Source organism: Castor canadensis, chromosome 4 (assembly GCF_047511655.1).
Source record: "Castor canadensis chromosome 4, mCasCan1.hap1v2, whole genome shotgun sequence".
Taxonomy (NCBI): Eukaryota; Metazoa; Chordata; class Mammalia; order Rodentia; family Castoridae; genus Castor; species Castor canadensis.
Window position 1 is genome coordinate 178051307 of NC_133389.1, and position 12444 is coordinate 178063750.

Here is a 12444-nt window from a genome sequence, read left to right on the forward strand (position 1 = left end):
GGGCTGCAGCCTAATGATGTTACATTTTTGTGTTTTGGTTTGATATCATCTAAAATCCTTGCAAAAAAACATGTAGTTTTTGTAACTAAAAAATGAAAGGAAAGTCTGGCAGAGTGGCACAAGTGGTAGAGCACCTGCCTAGCATGTGTAAGGCCCTGAGTTCAAACCCCAGTGCTGCAAAAAAAGAAAAAAAAAAGAGAGAATAAAGGTGAGAAACATAAACTATTTGAGAAATGAGGGGAATGAGACTATTAGACAGGATGGTGTCTGTGATTAAGAAGGACAACTCTGACCTTGTGTTCTGGCCCACAGAGAACTTACTGGGAAGAGCTCACTATGGACAGGTAGGCTAGGTGGTGGACAGCAGGGACAATCATTGTAAGGTAGCAGGGGACGGTGTCATGTAAAGTTAGGGGAAAGGGTTGAGAGACATGGGTTGAAGGAAAATGCTAGAAGGGTGCTGAAGAGAGGTTGAGTTTACAATCTGTTTTCTCCATGAAGAAGAAGAGATTTTCTGCTGAAAAATCAAGAAGGCAGTGGGATAGAGCTTAAGGGTATGGGGAAGAAACTAACAAAGACAAACACAAGGTTTGTCAGCTGCCACAGCACGGGCTGAGACTTCCACATGGCCCAGCAAGTTTCCTGTCATTGCTACCACACAGGTAGGTAATAGGATCACAACAGCAGGAAGAGCAGAGTATGATCCTGGCCACCTGGTTTGCAGAGTTGGGGTAGTAGGGCTGAGGGAGCTGGGCAACCCTGAAGGTCGTCCCAGCTGAGCAGGGAAGCTAATGAGAAGAGTGGGAGAAAAGATGAAGGGGTCAGAGAGCAAAGGCTTGGCACAGTGCTAATGGCAGCAGAGGTTTCTCTGCTGGGGAGTCCTTTGTTTGCCATTATATGTGGTGTTCTGCCCTTCTCGCCCCAGCCTGGAATTTCTCCAGCCACCATGAAAGGCCTCACATAATCCATGTGCTGCGCTGGACCCCAGAGCCTCTCCCCTAATGTAATGAAGCATGGATTTGAGGAAGTGCTTATCAAGAGCCTCCAACTGTCCTCCACAGGGATGCCTGCTGTACATGGAGTTGTTGGAGACACATTCGCAGTGACCCTAGCGGGTCATGCCAATTTATGAAAGGCTGTCGTGTGCCAGTACACAAGTATGATCATAACCTCTCAATTCCTTCCCCTTTGAAAGACAGGCCTGCCCACCTATTTACAAAAGTGTATAGACACAAAGACCGTTTCCTCCGAATTGCATCTGATTTCTGCCTCCAGATCTGGTGAAAAGTTTATTGAAAGGAATGTCCCTTAAAATTAAATGTAATTATGCTACCCTGGAAATTTTCATATTTCCTCCATGAGCACTTAGGTTGTTTGGCATCTGACCATTACATCATCAGTAATAAAGCAGTTTTGATAGCCTGGGCAGCTTCTGGGGAAGCAGAAGCCAAAATTGTTTTCTTCATACTGAAAATATTAGTTGCCTATGAAATTTTTATGTAAAGATGTTTCAAAAATAGTCTTCTAGGTGTTTCGTAAAATGTTTTTTATGTAATGCAATAAACAGAAAAAGGAAATCCATTTCCTGGAAAAGGTCAGTCATTTACATACTAAAAGTGCCTGCTGTGTTTCAGGTGCTGGATAGAGGAACAGGGCAAGACCCCCTCCCCGTTCCTGAGGGTTCCACGGTCTGATGAGGCATCAGAAGAAGAAATGAGGATGCAGTGTGGGCATTGCTATGGAAGGGGAGGGGTGTAAGAACAGTGAAGATGGAATAGTGGCTTGATGTTTGGGACTGCCCCACATCCTCTTTGAAAGAACAGAGGAGGTTACAAAACACAGTACATTCTCTGCTTGGGGGAGTCTAGATAATCCTTCAAAGATGGCAAGGAGCAGAATCTAGAAGCATGTACAAAAGTTTGCCAGATGCACAATATCCAGAAAGGTGTTCCAGAAAGAGGGAACAACATGTGCATGCACAGGAGCAGCAAGCAGGTGGGGCAGGTGAAGGACCTACAGTAGGAAGCCCTTGAGCTGGCTTTCTGGCTATGTCCCAGCCCAAGACTGACTGGAAAGAAACCAGGCCAGGTAATGCCGGGACTGGGAGACCTTAACCTGACATTTATTGAGCTGACTTTTGTTGAACCTCTTCAACAAAAGAGGGTGGCTGTTGTACATCTTAATGGGTTTCATTGTGACATTTTTATACACGTATATAATATATTTGATCATATTCACCCTCTATTACCCTTTTCCCTCTTCCACTGGTCTTCTTCCTCTTCCCAAATGGTCTCTTCTACTTTCATGTACTTTTCTTAAATCGAGATTTGATATATTAGAAACAATATGTGATATTTGGCTTTCTGAGTCTACATTATTTTGCTTAACATGATGATCTTCAGTTCCATCCACTTTCCTGCAAAGGACATATTTTTGTTCTTTATGATTCAGTAAAACTCCTCTGTATGTATATGCCACATTTTCTTGGTCCATTCATCTGTTGATGGGTACTTAGGCTAATTACATAACTTGGCTATTGTGAATAGTGCTGTGCATTGATGTGTAACTATCTCTGTTGTATGCTGACATAGATTCCTTTGGATACATACCCAGAAACTGGTAGAACATATAGCAGTTCTGTTTTTAGTTTTTTAAAGAACCTCCATATTGATTTCTGTAGTGGCTGGACTAATTTACAATCCCTAAAACAGTGTATAAGGGTTCTGTGTCCCCACATCCTTGCTAGCAATTGTTGTTTGTTTTCTTAGTAATAGCCATTCAGACAGAGATGAGATGGAATGTCAGTGTAGTTTTGATTTGCATGATCCTGATGGCTAAAGATGTTGAACATTTTTCATGTATTTATTGGCCATTTGTACTTGCTTTGAGAGCTGTTCAATTCATTTTCCCATTTGTTAATTGGATTATTCTTTTGGTGTGTAAATTTTTGAGTTCTTTATATATTCTGAAGATTAATCCCCTGTCAAGTGGATAACTGGAAAAGATTTTCTCCCAGCCTGTAGCCTATCTCTTCAAGACTGGTAATTATCTCCTTTGCTGTGCAGAAGCCTTTTGATTTGATGCAATCCCATTTATCAATTCTTGCTCTCATTTCCTGAGCTACTGGAGTCCTTTTCAAAAAGGTGTTGCCTATACCTATATTATGAAGTGGTTTCCCTATAGTTGTTTCAAACTTTAGGTCTTACATCAGGAACTGTGATCCATCTTGAATTGATTTTTATACAAGATGATAGATATAGGAATCTAGTTTTAGTCTTCTATATGTGAATACACAGTTTTCTCAGCACTTGTTGTAATAAAGCTGTCTTTTCTCCAATGTATGTTTTCAGACCTTTGTTGAGAATCGGGTAGCTGTAGCTACCATGTGGGTTTATTTCTGGATCCACTATTCTACGCCATTTATCCACGTCTTTTTGAGCCAATATCATGTTGTTTTTGTTACTATGAATCTATAGTATAATTTGAAATTTGAAATTGTGATACCTCCAGCATTGCTCTTTTTGCTCAGGATTGCTTTGACTATGTGGAGTCTTTTGTGCTTCCATATGACTGTTAGTATTTTTTTCTGTTTTTGTGAAAAATGTCATTAGAATTTTGGTAGGGACTGCAATGAATCTGCATATTAATTTGGTTAATATAACCTTTTTCATAATATTAATTCTTCCAATCTATGTACCTGGGAGGTCTTTCCATTCTCTAGTATCTTCTTCAATTTCTTTCTTCAGTGTTTCATAGTTTTCATTGTAGAGGGCTTTCATCTTGGTTAAGTCTATTCCTAGTTTTGGAGGGGGCGGGGGGTTGAGGCTATTTTGAATGGGATTATTTTCCTGATTTATTTCTCAGCATGTTCATTATTGGTATATAGAAAAGCTACTGATTTTTGTGTGCTGAGTTTGTATCCTGCTACTTTGTTAAAAGTGTTAGCAGATCTAAGAGTCTTCCGGTGGACTTGTTTGGGTCCTTCAGGTAGAGGATGATATCATCTGCATGTAAGGATAATTTGAATTCTTCCTTTCCTATTTGTATCCCTTTTATTTCTCTTGCCTTATTTCTTTGGCCAAGAATTCAAACACTATATTGAATAAGAATGAATACAGTGGACACCTTTGTCTCATTCCTGATTTTAGAGGGAGTTTTCAGTTTTTCCCATTTGGTATATGTTGGCTATAGTTTTGTCATATATATCCTTTATTATGTTGGACTGTAATCTTTCCATTGCTAGTTTCTTTGAGACTTTTATAGTGAAGGGATATTGAATTTGGTTAGAGGCTGTTCCTGTATCTTTTGAGATAATCATGTGATTTTTTTCCTGATTCTATTTATGTGCTGTAGTACGTTTATTGATTTGCATATGTTGAACTATCCTTTCATCCCTGGAATGAAACCAACTTGGTCATGGTATATCATCTCTTTATTGTTTATTGAATTTAGTTTGCAAGAATTTATTGAGGATTTTTGTGTCTATGTTTATCAGGGAGATTGGTTTATAGGTTGTTTTTTTTTTTTCTGTTGTGTCCTTATCCAGTTTTGCTATCAAGGTAATACTGGCTTCATAGAATGAGTTTAGAAGTGTTGTTTCCCTTTATAGTTTTATGGAACAGTTTGCAGAGCACTGGGATTAGTTCTTCTTTAAAGTTCTGATAGAATTCAGAGAATCCATTGTTGGGAGATTTTTTTTTTTATTACTGCTTCAGTCTCATTGCTTGTTAGAAGTCTGTTTAAGTTGTTTATATCCTCTTGGTTCCATTTTTGTAGGTCATGTGTGTCTAGAAATTTATCCATTTCTTCTAGATTTTCCAATTTCTTAGAATATGAGTTTTCAAAGTATTCCCTAATCATCCTCTTTATTTCAGTAATATCTATGGTAATATTCTTTTTTTTCCACCTCCAATTTCTGTACTGTTTTACAATAGGAAAAGCTAGACCCAGAATTGTCCTAATTTGCCCAATCATATGGGAAGTAGTTGCTGCACCTCCTGTTAATAAGCCTGTACTACCCTCAATTGCTTAATGGGCTTGAGACCTTGTTTTGTTTTTTAATGATTAAGTTCTTTTTGAAGTAAAATCTTTTTTTTTTTCAGCGCTTAGAGTAGAACCCAGGGTCTTATACCTGCTAGACATGTGCTATACCAGTAAGCTATATCCCAGACCATGTTTTTGCACATAAAATCTTCACTCCTCACTCAAATATATAAAAACAGACCAGGCTTTGTGAGTATAATTAGCATATATAAATATAATTTATTTTGTATTTAAATGTATAACATAAGACAATTAACAAAAACAGTAGTTTTCTTTTTAATATGCTCTTTTGTTTTGAAATGGTTTTAGATTTGCAGAAAAGTTGCAAAAACAAGAAAGAGAGCTCCAGTTTAGCCCTCAGCACCCCCATTGTTGCATGTTACATCACCATGCTGTATTTCTCAAAATTAAGAAAGTGACATGGGAAAATTATCATTAACCCCATTCCATTCTTTATTTGGATTTCAGTGATTTTTTCCATCAATGTTTTCTTTCTGATTCAGGGTCCAGAACAGGCCCAAGTTTCATTGACTCTCTTTTGACAAACACTAAAACATAATGTCAGAAATTATGTTACATTATCAGATGCTCAGTTTTGTGACTTAAGGTAAGGTACTGCCTTGAATACGTAGAAGAAATACTATTTGTTAAAAAAAAAAAAAACCAGCAGCATGCTGGATGAGCAGTTACCAAAATCCACATGGTGTCATTACCTGATTGTGCAGCCCAGAGGAGAATACAGTAATGCTTACCCAGCAATTCACTTAACTTTCTTAGTTAGCTCAGCTCCTGTAACAAAGTACCCCAGACTTGGTGGCTTTAAAAATAGACATTTATTTTTCACAGTTTTTGAGTCTAGAAGTCCTAGGTGCTAGCTAATGCTGTTCCTGGTGAGGGTCCTCCTCCTGGCTTGTACATGTCTGTGTCCTCACATGGCCTTATTGCTCTACCCACTTGCAGAGATTGCATGTGTTTTCATTCCTTTCTTCTTATACAGTCACCAGTACTGAGATTAAGCCCCATTCTTATGACTTGACTTAACCATAATTACCTCCTAAAGATCATGTCTCCAAATGTCAAATTGGGGGAACATATCATATGAGTGGGAGATTATAACTCAGCTCATAGTATAGTCCAAAGACTGAAATTATGTGAAATATTTTAAATTCAATCATGAAACAGTATAACATGGAAACTTTCTCCATTTTATACAGAATGTCGATGCAAGTGAAGATATATTTTGTAAAATGCTTGACACATGTGAAAATGTAAATATTTAGATCACATGTTAATGTGTCATTAAACAAGAATATGTGTCATCTGAACGGATAGTGTAAAAACAAGTACAAGAAGAACATCTCAAAAGTACTTGTCTTATGAAAGCTGTTACCAAAAGTTTTCAGGTCATCATTAGGTGTTACTTAGATGTCAAAAATATTACATCCTTGCTGAAGCACTTATCTGGCATGTGCAAGGCCCTGAGTTTGATCCCCCAGCACTTAAAAAAAAATATATTGCATCCTTTAGAATAATGCCAAACGACTCTTATTTGTTACTTTTATAGACCATGAGTCCTAGAACTTACTTTTTGTTCTGTACTAAAGCAGGATACCGGTACAGACACTTCATACAGCATAAGAAACTCTTGGGGTTTGCTTTGATTTTGCCAAAAAGTGATTAGTTAAATTTGCCCAAGTAACTACATAGCAGCCTCTCATGCCTGCCCTATCTCAGTTAACTAGCACATGGCTCAACACTGAAGGTCAAGTAGGTCCCCAGAAAAAGTGGGTAGGAAGTGGCTGATTCAGATGGGAAGTGTGGTGGGTGGTAATTCTATTAATCAAGAAAACTATGGGAGAAGGAGGTTTGGAAGGCGGGAGGGAGGGAAGTTGAAGGATTTTTGGATGTATAGATAGAGATATTTATTTTGTCTTCCAAATTATGGAGAACATAATATTCAGTGACACTTGAAGGTAAATTAAAAGCTATTTTTTGTTAAAGAGGAGATGCCATTAAGTCTCTTTATTATGGGATTGAAAGATCGGTAAGGGGGAGGAATTGTTGGGACTTAAAAAAATTGCTGAATGGGTGACTGGTTGGCATGGTTCATCTAGAAACCTGGATTTATGAACTTTTATATTCTCACAGTGATATTTTATTATTCTGTTAATGTTTTGTGTAATTTATTAAATTGTGGTTTGTTCAGTTACTATATCAAATGATTAACTTTACTTTGATGAGGCTCTGAAGGGTTTATATTCAGCCTTTGAGTATTTAAGTATATAGTTCAACAAGAATCATTATATCCAGAAACACAAGTAGTTCTTGAGTGTAAAGCTTCACGTTTAATACAGTGATCCTTCAGTATCCAGAGCGGGGGTGTGTTCCAGGACCCCTGCAGTTACCAGAACCCAGAAGGGGTTCTAGCCCATTTCATAAAGTAGAGTACTATTTGCATATAAGCTTACAGTCCCTCCTATATACTTAAAATCTTCTCTAAATTATACTCTCTAATACAATGTAAACATTATGTAAGCAGTTATTATGCTGTATTGCTTAGGGTTACAAGATAAGAAAAAAGCCTGCCCATATTCAGTATAGATGCACTTTTTAAAATGTTTTGATCCAAAGTTGGTTGATTCTGGATACAGAAGTGACAGATCCAGATAACAGACTATATGGCAAAATATAGCTGTGTTTCACTGCTACATGTGTTTCTTACCTTCTGTTACCAAGTCTCCCCACTTTTGCTCACATTCCCTTGATAGTAGAGGCTCCTGGAAGAGTCTGAAATAGTGTGGTTTTTCTGCAGAGGCTTCGCCTCACTCTGGAAGCTCAAGCTGGTCACCTAAACTCTGCTTCTGGGATACATGGGATAGAATCCTGTGAGTTGGACAAAAGTACTCACAAGCTGTTCTCTGTTCCTAGGTGGTTCCCATGCTTCCCAGGATGCTGTGTGAGGAGCTGTGTAGCCTCAATCCCATGACCGACAAGCTGACCTTCTCTGTGATCTGGACATTGACTCCTGAGGGCAAGGTAACAACTTACATGCTGTTGTTCATGCTGTTCCACTTATCACCATCCCATTCTGTGAGTCATGGTAAGCACCACTATGTGCCAGTGATGGGATGGAGTGCAGTGGTGGAAGGATGTGGGAGGCATGGGGCAGCCACTGTAGGCAAGAAGTGTAAGGGCCCTGGCCTCTGAAGAGCTACCTGTTCTGTGCAGGAGGCAAGACTGACCCTGAACACTTGGATAGGATGGCTTCTCATCAGTTTCCAGTTGAAGGATGAAATGGAGGAAGCATGAGGTGGGAAGCTAGGGCAGAAGATGGGTTCAGCAGGGTGAGTATCCTGGGAAGGAAGGACGGACAGCTGGACTGCAGTCAACAGAGCAGGGTCTATGTGAGGAGGACACCTGGGGAATAAGGAGTTTGTGTAGGTGGGAGGCATCCAAGTGGGGAAAGTCTCAAGTAGAAGTCACGAATAAATTGTAGGTATCATGAGGAAAGTTGCATCTTAGCAAAATGAGTGCTACAGGATGGTGGAGGATGGCAAGGGGTGGGAAGACACATAAGGTGAGGAAAGCAGGGACTGAGGACAGAGGGGAGGAGAATGTCAGCAAGTACTCCCCAGACAAAGGGAATAAAGGAGAAGATAAAGACTCTAGAAGAGGACTAAAGGTTTGGCTCAAGTGGTAGAGCACTTGCTCTGTGAGAGCTGATCCCTGAGTTCAAACCCCAGTCCCACCCAAAAAAAAAAAAAAAAAAAAAGACTATAGGAAAAAACTCGTTCTCCCCCACCGCCAAGCACACGGCTTTAAGTATCCAGAATAGGGAATGATTAAGTATTCTGTGGTGCCTACTCAGTACAGTGTAATGCAGTTACTGAAGCCGATTACAAAGACTATGGGAGACCATGGGAGTTATTTATGCTGTAATATTAAATGAAAATAAAAAAGATACTTAATTATAAAGAGGTTCCAAATAAAGATGGAGGATTGAATAACCACATTTACTTTCATTTCATCCCAAAACCTCACTAAAACAACAGTAAAGAGATTTTTTTAAAGGCATAAACCCACAAGGACAAAGAGAGTGGGAGAGGAGACAACAGCAACAAAATGTTGGAAGCTGGGTAGCAGATGGATGAGTGGTAACTGACTTAGCAGTCCTGAAAAAGCTGAATCCTAAGCCAGCAACAGAGGAAGCCAAAAACAAAAAATTCAGAAATTGACAGCACCAGATAACTCTAGAAGGCAGGGGAAGGGTGTGTGAAAATGAAGCTGACAGTAGTATTGGTTGGAAGTTTATTTTAAAAGATTGGCCCTCCTGGCCTTAGCAGCAACCCAGGAATTTGTTCTCTAGACAGGACAAAGGAACTGGGTACCTCTGGGAGTACTGGGTGAATGTTAAAGAGTCCCAACTCCAGAAATCTGGGAGCCAGACCTGTACTCATTGAGTCAGGAGATGGGAACATCTTTCTCTGAGGGATCTGATTAGTGAAGAATAAAGTCTTAGTGACCCTAAGGGTTTCTCAACCAACAGACCAGCTCTGTCTCTTTGCAATAAAGCTTACAGAAAATAAGCTCCACCTATACAGATATGAAGAGACAACTAAGAATCTAGGATGAAACAGGAAAGAAAAGAAAGCTAACAGAAAAAGGTAACCAGGACAAAAACATACTCAACATGGAACTGACATTTATATCCTTAAAGAACTTTTTAACGAGAGAACTTATCACAAGATCTAACTTTTTAAAAATTGAGAAAAGAGCTCCTAGAAATTAAAAACAGGATAGAAGAAATGAAGAAGAGTAAAGATTCTGGTTGGAAGGTGAAGTTGAAGAATTGTCTCAGAAAGAGATTTTAAAAAGATAAGAAAATTAGAGAAATAATCCAAGATATCCAGCATTCCAGAAATACAAAGCAAAGAAAAGAGAGGGGAAGAAATGACCAAATAATTCTAAATGCTGCATTCCTGGAGGATGTGACCTGGAAAGAGCTCCCTACCAGCATAGTGGTAACATATCATCTGCACGACACACCATCATAGAATTCTAGGACACTGGAAACAAAAGATCCCATTGATTTCTAAGAAGGGAAGGAAATCAACATGCAGTAAATCAGAAACCAGAATAACTTCAGACTTTCCTACCATAACTAGAAGCTAAATGGCAGTGATTATGGCTGTGATGGCCATAAAATTCTTTACTGTGCTAAGTTATCAATAAACTGTGAGGGTAAGGAAAGGGACAGTTTCAGACATACAAGGTCTCAGAAACAAAGCTTTTCTCCTACACTCTTTCTCAGGAAGCTTACTAGAATACAGGCTTCACCAAAACAAAAAAGTAAATCAAGAATGAGGGAGCCAGCCATGGTGACACATGCCTATAATCCTAGTACTCAGGAGGCTGAGGCAGAAGGATGGTAAAGTTTGAGGCCAGCTTAGCTGCACAGTAAAATCCTCCATCATTTAAAAAAAAAAAAAAGCTGGGCTCACACCTAATACTAGGTACTCAGGAGGCAGAGATCAGGAGGATTATGGTTTGATGCTAACCCAGGCAAATAGTTCACAGGACCCTATCTTGAAAATACCCAATACAAAATAGGACTAGCAAGCGTGAGACCCTGAGTTCAAACCTCAGCACCACCAAAAAAAAAGGAGGGAAGAAAGGAAGAAGACATGGAAGCAGCAAACACATAAATCAGCCCAGAGAAAGGAAGTAACTAGGAGTCAATCAAACTTCCTATAAAAGGCCAGACAGTAAACATTTCCAATCTTGGTGACAACTACTAAATTTTCCCATTGTAGCAGAAAAGCAGATGATATGTAAATGAAGCACCACCACTGTGTACCAGTAAAACTTTATTTAAAAGCAGGTGACAGGTTGGATTTGGCCCCTGGATTATAATTTGCTGACACCTACCCTTGACCATGGTGAAGACGGTTCCAGGGATGCCAATTCTATGCAGGAATAGAAGGCAGCAGATCCCATTGGAGTGGGTCAGAAGGCACTAGAAGTCTGAGAAAATGAAATACTTAAGATATCTGTGTGTCTGAATTTTTTGAGATGATTTAGATCAGCAGTTAACAAGCATTATGGTCTCAGAACCCATTACACAAAAAAAGTTATTGAAGATCTCAAAAATCTTTTGTTTATGTAGATTACCACTGTTTACTCTATTGGAAATTAAAGCTGATGAAATTTTAAACATTTAAGTTAAAAATACAGTACCACCATAACAGTGGCAAACATCTCTAATCCCAGCTACTCAAAAGGCGAGGTCAGGAGGATTGTAGTTGGAAGCCAACCAGGCAAAAAGTTAGTGAAATCGCATCTCAACCAATAAGCTGAGCCTATCATGCCATTTACCCTAAGTAGGAGGCCAAAGTAGGAGAGTCAAGGTCCAAGGCAGGCAAAACCCTGTCCAAAAAATAGCAAAAGCAAGAAAGGGTCTAGGCACATGGTTTAAGTAGTAGAGTACTTGCCTAGCAAGCATGAGACCCTGAGTTCAAAACCCTACTACCACCAAAAAACTATATCAATAATAAACCCGTTATAATCTTAACATAAGTAACATTTTATGAAAAGTTACTATATTTTCCCAAACAAAAATAAGGAGACAGGCTTGTTTTATATTTTCACAAATCTCCTTCATGTCTCTCTTAAAGAAGATAGTAAGATGAATCTTTGTATATGCTTCTACATTCACTCTGTTGGAAGAAGTTGTTTTGTTCACATATATGAAGAAAATTCAATTTCAGACAGAGCCTCAGACAGTTGGTAAAGAAAGAAACATTATAATAACTTTTTCAGATAATTGTAGATATTCAACTTTGTACTACACCAAAATTCAACAAAAAAGGGCTTAAAGTTACTTGCAGTCTAGGATATGAAACCATACCTGCTAATATTGAATTTGTACCCTCCCAAAATTCATATGGTGAAGCCCTAAACTCTAAACTGTATTTAGAGAGAGGACCTATAAAGAGGCAATTAAGAATGCATGAGGTCATGAGAGTTGGGCTATGATCCAGTAAGATTAGTGTCCATAAAAGAAAAGACATCAAGAGATCTTGCTCTTTCTTTATCACGTGAGGAGACAGCGTGAAGGCAGATACTATGTGCAAATCATGATGATGGTCCTCACTAAGAATTGAATTGGCTGGCACCTTGACCTTGAACTTCAGGCCTCCAAAACTGTGTGACTGTTGTCGAAGCCATTCAGTTTGTTGTATTTTGCTAATGGCAGCCCTCCCAGCAGACTAACACAGTATCAATTGAACTTTGTTAACTGGGTTACATAAAATTTTATTGGTCTGTCTTACACTGTGAATCGTTCTTTTATCAAGACATAATTTTTAACATTATATATTGACTATTTATAAAGTATTGGCT

At 38.8% G+C, this 12444-nt stretch overlaps 1 protein-coding gene across 7 annotated transcripts in view; it reads left to right on the top strand.

Annotated features, from left to right (window-relative positions):
* Dis3l2 (DIS3 like 3'-5' exoribonuclease 2) overlaps positions 1 to 12444 on the top strand; it is a 370364-nt gene that overhangs the window by 268402 nt on the left and 89518 nt on the right. For all 7 annotated transcript variants that reach the window (XR_012447408.1, XM_020172819.2, XM_074072000.1 and 4 more), the window contains one exon: positions 7972 to 8079. Coding sequence is in view for 6 of the 7 variants with exons in the window: in XM_020172819.2 (XP_020028408.2) it covers positions 7972 to 8079 (108 nt within the window). In the remaining variant the exon portion in view is untranslated. The remainder of the gene's footprint in view (positions 1 to 7971; positions 8080 to 12444) is intronic.